The sequence below is a fragment of the Tachyglossus aculeatus genome, chromosome 8 (assembly GCF_015852505.1).
Source record: "Tachyglossus aculeatus isolate mTacAcu1 chromosome 8, mTacAcu1.pri, whole genome shotgun sequence".
Classification (NCBI taxonomy): domain Eukaryota; kingdom Metazoa; phylum Chordata; class Mammalia; order Monotremata; family Tachyglossidae; genus Tachyglossus; species Tachyglossus aculeatus.
The window spans coordinates 25144724-25160975 of NC_052073.1; the positions used below are offsets into that span (position 1 = coordinate 25144724).

Here is a 16252-nt window from a genome sequence, read left to right on the forward strand (position 1 = left end):
GCGGGGAGGAATTCAGTGGCTCTGAAATCCAGGGGGGAGCATTTCAAAATTCCCTGGATCTCGGAAAAGAGACCAACAAGCCATTTCACTCCTGCCGCTAGATCTTCCCAGTAGATTAACAAATGCAGCCCGCGTGATCCTTCTGACCCAGGATCTGGTCTCTTTATACACCATCCCTATGCCGGATACCTCCCAGCAGAAACAGTTCTTTTATCCAGACAAGATTCAAACCACCCACCCGTTGTCGGTTTTTCGAGACCCCACATCTCGTTTTGCGCACAGCATACGCTGTACCTTGATTGGTTGGAAGAAAGACGAGGATGCGTTTCAGTCGGGGTGAAAATTGGAGTGGTGCAGTCTCAAGAGTCAGCCCTTGAGTAACAAACTCGCGCTAGCGAATTTGCCATCACGTTACTTCGCCTTGGCCCCTCGTGTGGATCCTGGATGGGTCGTCATTGTATATCTGGAATGTAAATTAGCAGTGGGCGATCACGTGTGTGGCAATGTGCCTGCCTTGGAAAAAGCCATTAGCTCGGTTCGTCCTGAAGCACACATTGCGACGGTGGGTTGGACAGCTGTTCTTTAAAATGCCAGCCCGCAGTGTACTGGGATTTTGGCTCCTTCAGAAATAAATGTGGGCATTTGATCAGCTTGTGCCGTGTTAGGTGGCAGTCTGTTTACGGATCGTTGTTTCCCCTCCCAGGCCAGCTTTGTGGCATCTGGAAACAGAACAGATATTTCCTTAGATGATCCCAACTTCTGGCAGAAATGGGCCAAGATTGCCGAATTGGACACGGACGCGAAGAACGAAAAGGTACACTTGGATTACCTTGGGCTGGTCGTCACAGCCAGGCCGATAAGAACGCACACTTCAAGTCACCCGGGGAAAAGCGGGGAAGTTGCCAAAAGAGCCGCAGCAGTGGCACTTTTCAATAGTAACAATAACAATTAATAACAATCGTGATGTGTGTTAAGCATTTAGTATTGCCAAGCACTGTACTAGATACGGAAAAATGAGGTGCCCATGGGGCTCACAGAGTAAGTAGGAGGGAGAACAGGTATTGAATCCCCATTTTGCAGGTGATGGAACTGAGGTCCAGAGAGGTGAGGCCCAATGTCACACACAAGGGAAGGGGTAGAGCCGGCATTAGAACTCAGGTCCTTTAGCTCCCAGGCCTGTACTTGGTCCACCAGGCATTGCTGCTCCCCATTCTTGGACAGAATCAGTTCTTTTTGGGGGGTTTTCTTCTAACGTCCGGGCTCGAACCCCTAAGATCTGCTTCTCTATTTGTTAAGCACTTAGTGCATGTTCTAAGCTCTGGGATAAAGACAAGCTAATCAGGTTGGACATAGTCCATGTCCCATATGGGGCTCACGGTCTTAACCGTGCAGTGTGGCTCAGTGGAAAGAGCCCGGGCTTTGGAGTCAGAGGTCATGGGTTCAAATCCCAGCTCCGTCACATGTCTGCTGTGTGACCTTGGGCAAGTCACTTCACTTCTCTAAGCCTCAGTTACCTCATCTGTAAAATGGGGCTTAAGACTGTGGGCCCCACATGGGACAACCTGATCACTTTGTATCCCTCCAGCGCTTAGAACAGTGCTTTGCACATAGTAAGCGCTTAACAAATGCCAATATTATTATTATTATTATTATTATTACTATTATTATGGGTTCAAATCCCAGCTCCGCCACTTGTCAGCTGTGTGACTTTGGGCAAGTCACTTCACTTCTCTGTGCCTCAGTTACCTCATCTGGAAAATGGGGATTAAATGTGAGCCCCCAGTGGGACAACCTGACCACCTTGTAACCTCCCCAGCGCTTAGAACAGTGCTTTGCACATAGTAAGCGCTTAATAAATGTCGTCGGAAAAACAAACCCATTAGCAGATGAGGTAACAGGCACAGAGAAGCTAAGTGACTTGCCCAAGGTCGCACAGCAGATCAGTTAATCGGCTAATGAGCTTCGTTTCCTCCATCTCACCAAAAAGCTCGTTCCGGAGCATACAGGCCATTAGAAATGGGGCATCGTTTCTCGCCCACCCCAGCCTGGCAGGAGGGACGGGAGATGTTCAGTTGGCAGTTCAGTTGGCAGTTATCTGAGGAGGTAGGCATTCCTGAGGAGATGCCCTGTAGATGGAGGGGGAGGCAGACCTGAAAGCCAGATGGAATTGGAAGCGCAGGAACCAAAAGTGGCCCCCATTATATAGGTCGTATCTGAAGGCTTGGGAATAGTGGCCACTCCCCAAAAGCCCCCAAAGTGATTCTTCTCTTAAATCCTACTCCCCACTATCTAGACTGGAGCCCCGTATGGGGCAGGGCCTCTGTACAGCCTGATTATCTTGTATCTATCCCAGTGCTTAGAACAGCGCTCGGCACATAGTAAGTGCTTAACAAATCGGGAGGCAGCATGGCCTAGTGGATAGAGCCCGGCTTGGGAGTCAGAAGGTCCTGGGTTCTAATCCTGGCTCTGCCACTTGTCTGCTGTGTGACCTGGGGCAAGTTACTTAGCTTCTCGGTGCCTCAGTAACCTCATCAGTAAAATGGGGATTAATAATAGTGCTTGTTAAGTACTTACTATGTGCCAAGCACTGTTTTAGGCACTGAGGTAGCTACAAGTTAATCAGGTTAATCATGTGAACCCCATAATAATAATAATAATGATGGTCTTTGTTAAGCGCTTACTATGTGCAAAACACTGTTCTAAGCCGCTGTGGAGGATACAAGGTGATCAGGTTGTCCCACGTGGGGCTCACAGTCTTAAATCCCCATTTTACAGATGAGGGAACTGAGGCCCAGAGACGCGTAGTGACTTGCCCAAAGTCACACAGCTAAGTGGCAGAGCTGGGCTTTGAACCCACGACCTCTGACTCCAAAGCCCGGGCTCTTTCCACTAAGCCACGCTGCTTCCCATGGACTGTGTCCAACTTGATTAGCTTCTATCTACACCAGTGCTTAGTAGTGTCCAGCACAGAGTAAGGTCTCAAATACCATTGGGGAAAAAGTGGTTTTTTTGGAGTTGGGTTAGAAACAGGGGGCCCAAATCATTGGGAAGCAGAGTTTGAAACGGGAAGAAAGGCTCACCTGCCCAAAGAAAGTTGCCGAACAGATGGAATCCTTCATCAAAGCCCCGTCTCCGGGGCTCACCCGTCTCTCCGCGTGCTGAGCTGAGCAGCTGGAGCTCATCACTCTGGTTTTGTCTTGGCAAGAGGGAACTGCTCCTCTGGGCACTGAGGAGACCTCGTCCTCCCAAAGCCCTGCTAGGATATCTGCAGGAGCAGCAGCTGGCCGCAGGCAGCAGCGGGGGCTGGGGAACACATTGATTTCATTAAAAACTCCGGGGATCCGCTCCGATTTTCCTGTCGTCAGGAGGGGCGGCAGGTGTGAGAGAGAGTTCTTCCGTCCGCCAAAATCGATCCTCCCGAGGGAGGCTCGGGACTTCTAGCCAGGACGCAGCCTCGTGACACACGTGTGCATGTGTGGGCTTGCGTGTGCTTGTGTGTGTGTTTCTGTAGAAGTCTTCCAGTACTACAGCGCTTTTGCTCCATCTCCATAGGAGAGCCTAGTGCTTGATGGGCCCCGCGTGAGGAAGCAGACAAAACACTACAATTCCTTCGAGGAGGACGAGCTGATGGAGTTTTCGGAGCTGGACAGTGATTCCGACGAGAAGCCCACCAGGTCACGGCGCTTGAATGAGAAAACCAGACGCTACCTCCGCGCCGAATGCTTCCGGGTGGAGAAGAACCTGCTCATCTTCGGGTGGGTATGGGGCGAGCCCCGCTGCTTCAGTGGCTCCCGGCTCTCGGGGTCCCAAGTCTTTCAGGGGGCGACCCAAGCCCGTTTCCAGCTGGAGGCTTGAACCTCTGGTCAGCTCGAGGCCTTCTCTTTGGGCAGGGATCCACTGAAACGGGGCAGAATTTCCAGTGAGGCTCGGGAAATGATCTCACCGTGATATTTCGTTTCTCCCCGCTTGTTTTCGTGCGGGTCCTTCCCGTGTTAGGGAATGAGCCTGAATACTAAGTCAATCAGTCAATCGATCAATCGTATTTAGTCGAATCCCTGCTTTCTCTCCGGAAGCATTGGGTCCCAGCAGGCGGCCCTGTGACCGACGGGGAAGTAGGGAGTCCCTGGCTGTCGGTCAGAGCGGTGATTGGCCTCCATTCCAGGCTCTCCGGAGGCTCCGCGTTATTCAGCTGGATTCCGCCCTCACGCACTCATTGCCTTGGCCTTTTGAGTTTGGCCGAGGAGTGCTTTGTGGTTAAAGATCTGGCCTGGGTTTATAAATAGCATTTCCATCAAATGGCAGTGCTCTCTCAACAAACCATTTTCTCAAGGAGATGTGAGCAGTGGGGCCTTCTCCCAAAGAGTTTACGAATAAGTAGGCCATCAACCGGGGGCGGATACTTGAAGCAGTGTGGCATAGTGCTTGGAACTAGCAGCGTGGCTCAATGGCAAGAGCCCAAGCTTGGGAGTCGGATGTCGTGGGTTCTAATCCTGGCTCTGCTGCTTGTCAGCTGAGTGACTTTGGGCAAGTCACTTCACTTCTCTGGGCCTCAGTTCCCTCATCTGTAAAATGGGGACTAAGACTGTGAGCCCCACGTGGGACAACCTGATCACCTTGTATCCTCCCCAGTGCTAGGAACAGGCTTTGCACATAGTAAGCACTTAACAAATGCCATTATTATTAGAGAAGCTGCGTGGTTCAGTGGCAAGAGCCTGGGCTTGAGAGTCAGAGGTCATGGATTCAAATCCCAGCTCGGCCGCTTGTCAGCTGTGTGACTTTGGGTAAGTCACTGAACTTCTCTGGGCTTGTTACCTCATCTGTAAAATGGGGATTAAGACTGTGAGCCGCACGTGGGACAACCTGATCAGCTTGTATTCTCCCCAGCGCTTAGAACAGTGCTTTGCACATAGTAAGCGCTTAACAGATGCCATCATTATTATTATTATAGTGCTTGAAGCAGCGGGGGCCGGGAGGCAACAGGTCATGGGTTCTATTCCCAGCTCTGCCACTCATCTGCCGTGTGACCTTGGAGAAGTCACTTCACTTCTTCTCTGGGCCTCAGTTACCTCATCTGTAAAATTGAGACTGTGAGCCCCACATGGGACGGACTGTGTCCAACCAGATTTGTATCCGCCTCAGCGCTTAGTACAGTGCCTCGTACATAATAAGCGCTTAACAAATACTACAGTTATCATTATTTCAGCCCGGCTCAGCAGGTAGGTATCCTTTCCCAGCAGGCTTTTAGACACTCGGAGGGGATTTGGAAGTGAATTGCTGAGGTAATTCACCCCTCCATACTGTCCAGCCCATCCTTTTGGTGGGCGCTGACTTTGAGTAATATGGGGCAAGGTTGCATTTATTATTGATCATCATCATCATAATAATAATAATAGTGTTTGCTAAGCATTTACTACGTGTCAAAGCACTATTCCAGGCTACTGGGGCAGATATACGGTAATCAGGTCGGACACAACCCCTGTCGTACAATCGGAGAACAGGTATCGAATCCGCATTTTACAGATGAGGAAACAGGCACAAAAGTGTTAAATGACTTGCCCAGAGTCACACAGCAGCAAGTGGCGGAGCTGGGATTAGAAATCAGGTCTTTTGACCACAAGGCCCAACTCTTTTCAATAGGTTATGCTGTTTTCTTACTACGTGGCTACTTTAATCGAGTAGCCAAGGTTTTAGAATGTGGTTTTGTGAGCCTCGGAGGCTGGAAGCCCACAAGAAGGTTACAGTAGGTCAAACACACAATGGCCCAGCTCGCGTAAGGGATTCAGTGAGGGAAATAGAGAAGAAAGAGCCGGCACGAGCTCTAAGGCAGAGAGGAGAGAGGCTAGACTTACCAGATGAGGGTACTTGGGAGGTGAAAGATTGATAGCCACGCTTATTATTTGGGAGCTGTCTGCAGTAATAGGGAATGAGTCTGCTCTGTGAAGCTCCAAGGTGAAACGCAGCTTTTGATCGGGGATATTCTGGTCTCATTTGGAACTCAATATTAGAGAGAGGGTTGTTGCCAGGTGTGAGTGTAGAGAGAGAGAAGACTGTCTGAGACCATTCCTAATGAACACAAGGATTGGAGTTGCACTTTACCTTACTGCCCCCTCCCTTCTGATAGCCTTGATGTACAGCCCCCTGAGATTTTCCCAGCATAATGATAACAGTAATCGTATCTGTTAAGCACTGACTCTGTGCCAAGCACTGTTCTAAGCGCTGGGGTAGATGAAAGTTAATCGGGTTGGACAGCTCTGTCCCACAAGAGGGCTACAGTCTAATTAGGAGAGAGAATGGGGATCGAATCCCCGTTTTACAGATGAAGGAAGTGACTTTCCGAAGGTCACACAGCCAGCGAGTGGCAGAGCCGGGAGGAGGACCCAGGCCGTCTGGCCTCCGGGCCCGTGTTCTTTCACTCTGCTTCCCTCAGGGCTCTCCATGAGGCCTATAAGGACTCTAGTCATAGTGGATGATTTCCTTCTCTGTGGATCTGGGGGTACCATTTCAGGGTGCGACATCCAATAAATACGGATGAGGACACTGCCACCTCAGCACTTGGGTCCCAGCAGCCACCCGCAAAGCTTTTGTGCACATCGGTTTAGAAACTCTACTGTTTTGGTGCTTTATTCACTCACCTGTCCATCTTTCCCTTCTCGTCTCTCTCGTCTCTTTAAACTCTTTCGTACGTTGTATCCCCCGGTAGATTGTAAACTCCTTAAAGGCCCGGGGGTCACGTCTTTTTCCACTGCCGTATGCTCCCAAGCACCTAGTCCAATGCCCTGCCCACAGCAAGTGGGCACAGTCGAGGGATCGATATTCCAAGAGCTTATTCCCGGTTTTCCATCCTTCAGCTGGGGACGGTGGAAGGACATTCTGACCCATGGCCGATTCAAGTGGCACCTTAACGAGAAGGACATGGAGATGATCTGCCGGGCTCTCCTGGTCTACTGCGTCAAACACTACAAGGGGGATGAGAAAATCAAGAGCTTTATATGGGACCTGATCACGCCCACGAAGGATGGGCAGAACCAGGCTCTCCAGAACCACTCAGGTAAGACCAGCTGGGCTAGAAGCTTCTGGAGATAATAATAATAATAACGATATTTACTAAGCCCTTGCTACATGCCAGACACTGTACTGAGCGTCGGGATGGATACAAGCAAATTGGGTTGGCCACGGTCTCTGTCCCATGTGGGGCTCACAGTCTCCATCGGCATTTTACAGATGAGGTAACAGAGAAGTGAAGTGATTTGCCCAAAGTCACACAGCAGACAAGTGGTGGAGCCGGAATTAGAACCCATGACCTCCCTCCTGTCTCTCTGCTGTAGAGCAGATGTAGGCTGGGCACCACTCTGCCTAAAAGGCGGCTCCTAACCACCTCTCCAAGAGTTCCTCCTAAATAGGATATGATAGCACAAGCGCTTACGGTGTTCCAGGCACCGAACGAAGCGCTGGGATAGATGCAAGCTAATCAGGTTGGACACAGTCCATATCCCACATGGGGCTCACTGTCTTAATCCCCATTTTACCGATGAGGAAACTGAGGTCCAGAGAAGCGCAGTGACTTGCCCAAGGTCACACAGTAGCCAAGTGGTGGAGCCGGGAATGGGACCCAGGTCCTTCCGTCTCCCAGGCCCGTGCTCTGTCCACTCGGCCTCTCTTGCTGGAGGTTTGCTCATTCCCTGCCTCTGGACCCCCTCTGTAATCAATCAGTCAGTGCTATTTTTTGAGTGCTTACTGGAGGCCGAGCACTGTATTAGGAGTTTGGGAGAGAATGCAGTCGAGTTGAAAGACGTGTTCCGTGCCCACAAGATGCTTCCAGTGGAGAGCGTATAGTCTAAAGAGGAGAAAGGTGAGGAGATAAATTTCCAATAGGGGAAATGGGAAAGTCAGAACTATGAAATATAAGTGTTGGGGGGCTAAGGGTGGGGAGAGAAACGGGTGCATAATCAATCAGTAGTATCTGTTGAGCGCTTACTGTGTGCAGAGCACTGTACTAAGCGTTTAGGTACATAGGCAATGCAGAAAGGAGGGAGAATGGGAGAAATGAGAGCCTAATCAGGGAAGGCCTCTTGGAGGAGGTGTGATTTTAGTCAGTGATATAGGTGTGAAGAGAGGTGTTTTCTTCAGATACGAGTGGCTTCCTGGTCAGAACTGAGAAGCCGAGGGGCTTAGTGGAAACAGCTCAGGCCTGGGAGCCAGAGGACCTGGGTTCTAATCCAGCCTCTGCTGTGTGACCTTGGGCAAGTCACTTCTGTGCCTCAGTGTCCTTAGCTGTAAATTGGGGATTAAGACTGTGAGTCCCTCATGGGACGGGGACTGTGTCCAATCTGATTAGCTTGTATCTGTGCCACTGCTTAGTGAGAAGCAGCGTGGCTCAGTGGAAAGAGCCCGGGCTTTGGAGTCATAGGTCATGGGTTTGAATCCCGCCTCTGCCAATTGGCAGCTGTGTGACTTTGGGCAAGTCACTTCACTTCTCTGTGCCTCAGTTACCTCATCTATTAAGACTGTGAGCCCCCCATGGGACAACCTGATCACCTTGTAACCTCCCCAGCGCTTAGAACAGTGCTTTGCACATAGTAAGCGCTTACTAAATGCCATTGTTATTATCAGCGCTTAGAAAAGTGTTTTGCACATAGTAAGCGCTTACTAAATGCCATTATTGTTATTATTACAGTGCTTGGCACGTTATTATTATTAAATGCCGTTGAGTCGTTTCCAATTCATAGCTACTCCATGGATCTACTTTCTCCAGAACATTCCCGTCCTCTGCCATAATCCGCAACCTTTCTAATGCTTCTTCCGTTATCTTTGTTATGGTCTCTATCGACCTAGCTGCCGGCCTGCCTCTTCCACGTTTTCCCTGGACTTTTCCTAGCATTAGTGTCGTCTCCAGAGAATTAATCCTCCTGATGATGTGTCCAAAATATGCTAAACTAAGTCGAGTCATCCGGCCTTCCAAAGACCACTTTGGTTTAATTTGCTCTGTAATTCATTTGTTTGTTTTTTGGGCGGTCCATAGCTTGGCACATAGTAAGTGCTTAACAAATGCCGTGAAAAAAAACCACACACACAAGAAAAGAACTTTTGAGAGCTCTCTAGGGTTATTGTCCCGGGCCCCCACCTCCCTTCTTTTATTCCTTCTTCTGATCCTGCTTTGAGCAAGTTCTGATCGGCCAGGCTGGGCAACTAGGATCACCGTGGTTGGAGTGAGGAGTAGAGACTTGGGATCCAAAGCGCAATTTGGGGCAGGATTTGTCCCCACCTTCCTCCTCATGCCCCACCTGCCCCGTGCTTCCTTCCTGTGCCACAGGATTGTCGGCCCCGGTGCCCAGAGGCAGGAAGGGAAAGAAGACAAAGAACCAGATGCTGCTCCCCGAGATCAAGAACGCAGACTGGCTGACCAGCTGCAACCCTGAAGTTGTGCTGCATGACGACAGCTACAAAAAGCACCTTAAACAACACTGCAACAAGTGAGTATCCTCGCCCTGCCCACTCAGCGCCGCCCGACCACCACCCGGTCAGCCTGGGCCGGATGAGGGCCAGGTTATTCTTCCCAGTGATTCCCCCGCCTGACCCCCAGCCCCCCCGAGAGCAGATCTGTAAGGGGTTTTCTTGTCTTATGCTGTCGAGTCATCTCCGACCTGTAGCAATGCCCCACTCCCCATCTGCAATTGTTCCGGTAGTGGATCCATAGAGTTTTCTTGGGAAAAACATGGAAGTAGTTGACCACCTCCTCCTTCCGCGCAGTAAACCTGAGTCTCTGCCCTCGACTCTCTCCTGTGCCGCTGCTACTGCCCAGCACAGGGGAGTTTTGACTTGTAGCACATCGCTTTCCACCCGCTAGCCACTGCCCAAGCTAGGAACGGAATGAGTAGGCCTCTGCTTGACTCTCCCTCCCATAATTTAGGCTGGTAGAGTACTGGAAACTGCAGGTGTGACCATGAGAGGGGATTGTAAGGCGTTGGTGACATCAAATTCAGTCGGCATCCACCTAGGAGTCAGACTTAGTGGGATCATCTGTCTGCCCCACACTGCTCCTCTCTTTCTCCTAGACCCTTCCAGCCAATAAGAGGCAATCAGAGGCATAGGGCCCTCTAGACTGTAAGCTCCTTGGGGGCAGGGAATGTGTCTTATATTGTACTCTCTCAAATGCTTAGTACAGTGCTCTGCACGCACAAATATGACTGAGTGAAGGAATGAATAGGCCAGTCCCCGGGCTACTTAAGGAACTCTGCTATTGGTTGAGTACAGAAGCCAAATAAGATCATTGTCCTCTTCAGTGAGGACAGAGCAGGGCATCAACTGGTCCAGTGAAATCGTGGGTAAGTAGAAGAAGTCCTCGGTTTAAGCCTGTAATGGTCCTCATCCTTAATTCCACTACATCGGTTTCCACTTAAAGCGGGGTGGATCAAGAGCTGTCCCTGCTCTTTCTGTCTTGGTTCTGGCCCCTGCTGAAACAGCTACGCCTCGGGCTTGCTTTGCAGAGTAGGATAGTGGGGGGCGGGCGGCCATTGAGGGATGAACGACTGGGCCTGTGACACAGTGGAAAGAGTGGAGTCAGAGGTTATGGGTTCAAATCCCGGCTCCGCCAACTGTCAGCTATGTGACTTTGGGCAAGTCACTTCTCTGGGCGTCAGTTACCTCATCTGGAAAATGGGGATTAAGACACTGAGCCCCCCATGGGACAACCTGATCACCTTGTAACCTCCCCAGCGCTTAGAACAGTACTTTGCACATAGTAAGCACTTAATAAATGCCATCATTATTATTATTAAACCAATCTATGTTCCATTTTGGGGACGGAGAATTTCTGAGGGCTTCACTCCAACTCCTTTCCCAATCTTGCTTCCCTCTCCTACGTCTGGCCTCGCAGAGCAAAGAAAGCTCAGCTTACACAGCAGGGGCTACCACCAGAATCGTCTTCACTGAAGAACAGTAATTGTTCATCATCAGAAGCCGAGCAGAGGGAAATAAACCAAGTTTGGTGGGCGGGAGAGGCAGCAGTCTGGGGTGGGGATTTATAGTTGTTGCTTACTTGGGAAATTGGAGGGAGCTCTCAAGGCTTTCCTGAGACCGCCCCCCTTCTTCCCACTCAGATGAGCATTGACCCTCAACTGTCACTGAAGCCTAGCCCTTAGAGTGACACCTTCCAGTTGCCACTCCTATGGGGGCAAATGACCAATTTCCTTAATTCCAGAGGGTCTGGGTTATGAAAGAAGGACTTCGCTTCTTATTTGAGCAAAGCCAAATCCTCCCAAGTCTCAGACCTGGTTGTCGTTTGAGTGACAAACCCTAAATTCCCCAGCGAACAGATGGTCAGCTTAGGGCCCTTCTTCCAAGGAGAGTGTTGTTAAAATGTGAAGCACGGTTTTGCTTTCTATACTTTCTAAAGTATCCCCCAATTACTTTGTCCTCCACAGAATCGCTTAATTCCTTTCTAGCAGTCCAGGACTTGTAAAATTCAGAAAACTGAGGAATGGGCAAACGATCTCAATCTCTTCTCATTCTTTGACTCAGCTGACAGGCGTTTACAGTTCCCAGATTTCAGTGGTCATGTATCTCGTCAGGTACAACTGCAGGGTTAGCTCTTGTCATCTGAAACCAAGGAACAGTCTACTGCCGTCTGTGGAATGAAGAGGGCTGACAAGAATGTAGGTAGCTTGGTAGTTCCTTTTTTGGCAATTAAATCCACTTGAGAACCTGAAAGACAGAATCTGAAACGGATTCCATTGATGTTCAGTGTAGGGAGGGGAGTACTGGACATTTTCCATAGCTCCAAATTCAAAATGAATTCTGTGAGCCTGCATTTTCTAAGTGACCTGAGCTTTGAACTGAAAGTAGCCACCAGCAGCAGGGTTCCAAAGCCCTAAATTTATCTTCAAACAAATGGAGGAACATTGGGCCAATTTTTGGGGGTGCTTCTTGAGTTTTAGATACGGAACCAACTAAAACTTAAGGTAAAGATGACAGGTCTTCCTCTCTACTTTGTGCTTGATTGTTTTGGGCTAAAAGAATGGGTAAATAAAGCCCTAGGCCATAAATAAGTACTCTCATAAGTGGCTCGGAAACATAGTGCATCTGTGAAAAGCAGTTCGCAGAGCAATTGGGACTACTCCGTGGTTGTGGGATTGGTAACCATCCTGTCTGATCTTCCTCCCTTTGAGCTTCTCAACCTGATTTGGGTAGACCTTTTGGCAAGGATCCACCCACTGTGTATGGATGTGTTTTAACTCGGCTAAGACCTACGACTGGCTTTCTCCCAAGGAGATGTTTGGCCTTTTTCCCACCCCACCTCTAAGGCTCGGTTCTATTTTTCCGCCCCCACACATCTCAATTCCCCTTAGGTTCATAACAGTGCATCAAAACCCCAGAGGTTCATCATCATCATCATCATCAATCGTATTTATTGAGCGCTTACTGTGTGCAGAGCACTGTACTAAGCGCTTGGGAAGTACAAATTGGCAACATATAGTAGAGACAGTTCTTCACCCTGGGACTAGCCATCACATCATCAACTGGGACAGACGTTCAGTTTTTACACTAGCGATGGTTAAAATGTTAGCACGCATCTCTCAATTGCATCCTCCTTGAAGTAAGAGGATGTTGCAGATCCGGCTTGAGCAAGGTAAGTACCGCAGCAGGAGAAATGTTAACTTTTTAGTGATTACCGAAATAGGCTGCTGAGCGCTGAAAATAAGGCTCCACTTCTGCCTGCTAAATACTCATGAAACTTCATGGGTGGTTTGGAACCACTACCGCTCTATCTGGGCAGGCTCGTCAAACACTTTGAAGTCGCCGTCACAGAGAGCCGGTTGTGGCTTGATGGTGAGGTCTCGGAGACCAAGGAGTCTTCTTTTCTTTTCCACCTCTGGGCTGTTTGTATTGCCTTGCAGAGCATCAGTTTCTTCATCTATAAAATGGGGACAGTCACCCTAGCTATGGTATCGTTTGTCTGGTCCTTGAAAAACATGGAATATTCCTAGCCGGGTCACAGGTAGGGGTAGAATGGCCTAGTCCAGGAAGTAGAATCGAGGCCTCATTAGGGTTATGTTTTGTTGGAACTGACACTTGTGTCTTTCCTAGGGTCCTACTGCGAGTCCGGATGCTGTATTACCTGAAAGCTGAAGTACTCGGGGAAGTAGCAGATAAAGCCTTTGAAGGAACCCCTGCCAGGTATAGTAGCCACTGCACTTTGCGCAGAAACTCCCTCTCTGCAGAAATCCTGGCTGACGAGAGGCCGTAGAGTCCAGAAGTGCGTGTTTTCTGCCAGGCCCCCACCCTTTTTTGTTGTTTTTTTAAAATCCCACCACGTCAGCCCCAGCCTTGTTCTTCCGGGAGGACCGAAAGGCTGATGGGCCTTTGACACTCTACTTTTCGTTAGTGCTTGTATCGATCCTTCATGGTTTGCGATTTTCTCTGTAACGTAATTTATTTACCCTACCATATCCTTCTCATCTTGGGGGGCTAAGCGTGGCTTCAAGGCAGAGTTGTAGCTTTGAAGGCCTTGGTGGTCATCCTCAGAAGGAAGCTAAATGGGAGTGAATAGAGGTCATCTGGTCCAGTCTCCTGCTGTGAGGCAGATGAACTTAAGCGCTTAGTACAGTGCTCTGCCCACAGTAAGCGCTCAGTAAATACGATTGAATGAATGAACTTCCTAAGCCACCCGTAACAGGTGGTTTGTCTCTTTTATTTTTAGCTTAATTTTTTTCAAATAAAAATGTTTAGACATGCAGTTTCCTCAGTCTCCCTTGGTAGTACGTCAAGGCTGTTCCCATTAATGGACATTGGAGCTTTTCATTCCTTAAGGTTTTGGTTCCATATTCCATGGGAAGTGCTTTGGCCATATTATTCTAAAAGCAAAGCATAGGAGTATTACTCAAATTAAGCTAGCACTTGGGTGAAGGGGTCCTCTCTGCTGGAGATGGTTAAACAGAGCTTTAACGCTAAATTTAAAACTTTTATCATCTTGGCTAAACTTTTACTAGTCTGTCCCCACATGAAATCAACTCTTCTCCTTCCCTACTTCTGTTCTGGGGTCTTCTGTTCTCCCTTACAGCCCTCCACGCATCCCCTTCTAGTTCTTCCTTTCGTCTCATCTCTCCTTCCCTTGCCATCGCTGTTTCTCAGCTCCTCAATCAATCAATCGGTGGTGTTTATGGAGCACTCACTGCGTGCAGCGCGCTGTATTGAGCGCTTGGGAGAGTACAGTACGGCAGAATTGGTAGACGTGTTCCCTGCCCACAAGAAACAGTGAAGAGGGAGAGACAGACATTAAAATAGATTACAAGTCCGTACATAAGTGCAGTGGGGCTGATAGGGTGAATATCCAGTGCTTAAAGGGACACAGCAGGGAGAGGGAATCAGGGAAATGAGGGAATCAGGGAAGGCTTCTCGGAAGAGGAGTGATTGTAAGAAGGCTTCGACGGAAGGGAGAGTGGTGGCCTGTCGGATGCGAAGGGGATGGGAGTTCCGGGGCAGAGGGAGGATGTGGGAAAGGAGTCATGATCTGCCTAGTAGCATCCCTTGGTGGGAGGGAGCAGGGAATGACGGGATAACTGTGAACCTATGTGGCCTATTGGTCCCAGCAAAGGGGTCCAGCACTGGTGGCCTCTCAGTCTCTGGGGAAACTAGGCCATGGGCATGAGAGACCCAGACCACAAACCAAGCCAAGGCTACTAGGGGCCCGGTGGACTTGCAGCTAGGCCTGAGGTGGGCTGCCATTTGGAGAAATCCTAGAACACCAGAGCCAGACAGTGTCCCCTCTGGGCTGGGAAACCTGACCTGAAGTCTTATAGGAGAAAAAGAACCTGCTGGGTAACTTTGGTCATCTTCCCCTGGACACCCTGATGGGGCCAATAATGGGCAACTATGGCAGAGGCAGGTTTTAGTTTAAGCAGAACCCGTGGAGGCAGCTCCTGGTTTGGAATGACTTGCCTGCTTGCCTGCCTAATGCTGCCTTCACTGGGGCTTCTTTGTTTCTCAGGGCGAAGGCAGATGCCCCCGGCACATCTGCATTTGTTCAGTTGGTTCAGCCCCTAAACCATTGCCAAGGACTTGGGAAACAATCCTAATTCAAGAGAACCTCTTGAAATTCTCAGAGGAGTCCAGGCCCAATCTCTAAGTGGCCCTAATATAGATTTTTCTGGTTGAAGAAACAGTATTTGGAATGGTTGGCTTTTAAAGGCTGCTTCATTCCCAGGGTCACTTTATGTTACCTGATTTTAGCCAGCCTCTCCAACTCCTCAGTGCTCTCACGGTCGCCTGGAAGTTCGGGAAGGAGTTTTCCAGCTCGTGGTGGTCCCGGACTCTCACTTCAAGCTAAGGCATCGTATCCTGATCCGGGCTGGGGGCCCTCTAGGAGGGGCCGCTCTTTGGCTTCCCCGGACGATCCCTATAGACTTAAAGTGGGTTCCAGGCGAAGCAGACAGAGCCAACCTGGAGGACGCTTCTGTGGTACCGGAGACCTCCAGGGAGCCTTGGAGTGATGGCTGAATCCAGGGGCCCCAGGGACTCTGGAGCTGCAAGGGGGTACTGAAAGTGGGAGATAAGGTAGGAAAAAAGTAGGGACCCCCCAGGGGACCACGGTGCCAGTAACTTTAAGCAGCCTCATCTGTGGATGGTCTGGAATTTTCAAACGTGTTGGGTTTGTACATAGATTTGCAAGTGGAAAACCCATTTTGAGAAGTCAGTGGAATTACCCAAACTGAACGCCCGCAGTGTTTTCTCTTTCCTTTGGTCTGTGTCTCCCAAGTGCTTAGTACAGTGCTTTGTACACGAGCGCTCAATAAATATGATTGAATGAATGAATGAATGGGCACCCACACTCCTGAGCAGGCTGCTGGATGCGAGTGGCAGCGGGTAAGGTCAGGGGTTCGACTGCAAAGTGTATTTCATTTTGGTGTCTGGGAGGAGGGAAACTCACATCCCTGCTGTCTCTTCCTCAGAGAGCTGGATGTTCTCCTACCGGATATTGACTACGTGGAGATCCCAGTGGACTGGTGGGATGCAGAGGCCGATAAATCCCTGCTCATTGGAGTTTTCAAACATGGTGGGTATGTCTTAGTTTTCCCACAGAGAACCTGGTCTTACCATAGGAATCCCAGCAGCGACCTGGGCCGCGTTTGCTCTTTGAAGCCCCACTATCCATGGGAGCTGCAGATTTTCTCTGGTCCCAAACTAGGGCTTTAACCAGCAGACGTTACAGGCAAGGAGGGATGTCAAGCAGCAGGGGAAGGTTTTGGCCCAGGGAGCT

General features: G+C 49.7%; 1 protein-coding gene across 4 annotated transcripts in view; it reads left to right on the forward strand.

Moving 5' to 3' along the window:
- Positions 1-16252, forward strand: part of CHD6 (chromodomain helicase DNA binding protein 6) — a 174744-nt gene that overhangs the window by 121779 nt on the left and 36713 nt on the right. For all 4 annotated transcript variants that reach the window (XM_038750443.1, XM_038750444.1, XM_038750446.1 and 1 more), the window contains 6 exons: positions 704-814; positions 3553-3755; positions 6849-7048; positions 9311-9470; positions 13084-13173; positions 15945-16048. In XM_038750443.1, the coding sequence (XP_038606371.1) occupies positions 704-814; positions 3553-3755; positions 6849-7048; positions 9311-9470; positions 13084-13173; positions 15945-16048 (868 nt within the window). The remainder of the gene's footprint in view (positions 1-703; positions 815-3552; positions 3756-6848; positions 7049-9310; positions 9471-13083; positions 13174-15944; positions 16049-16252) is intronic.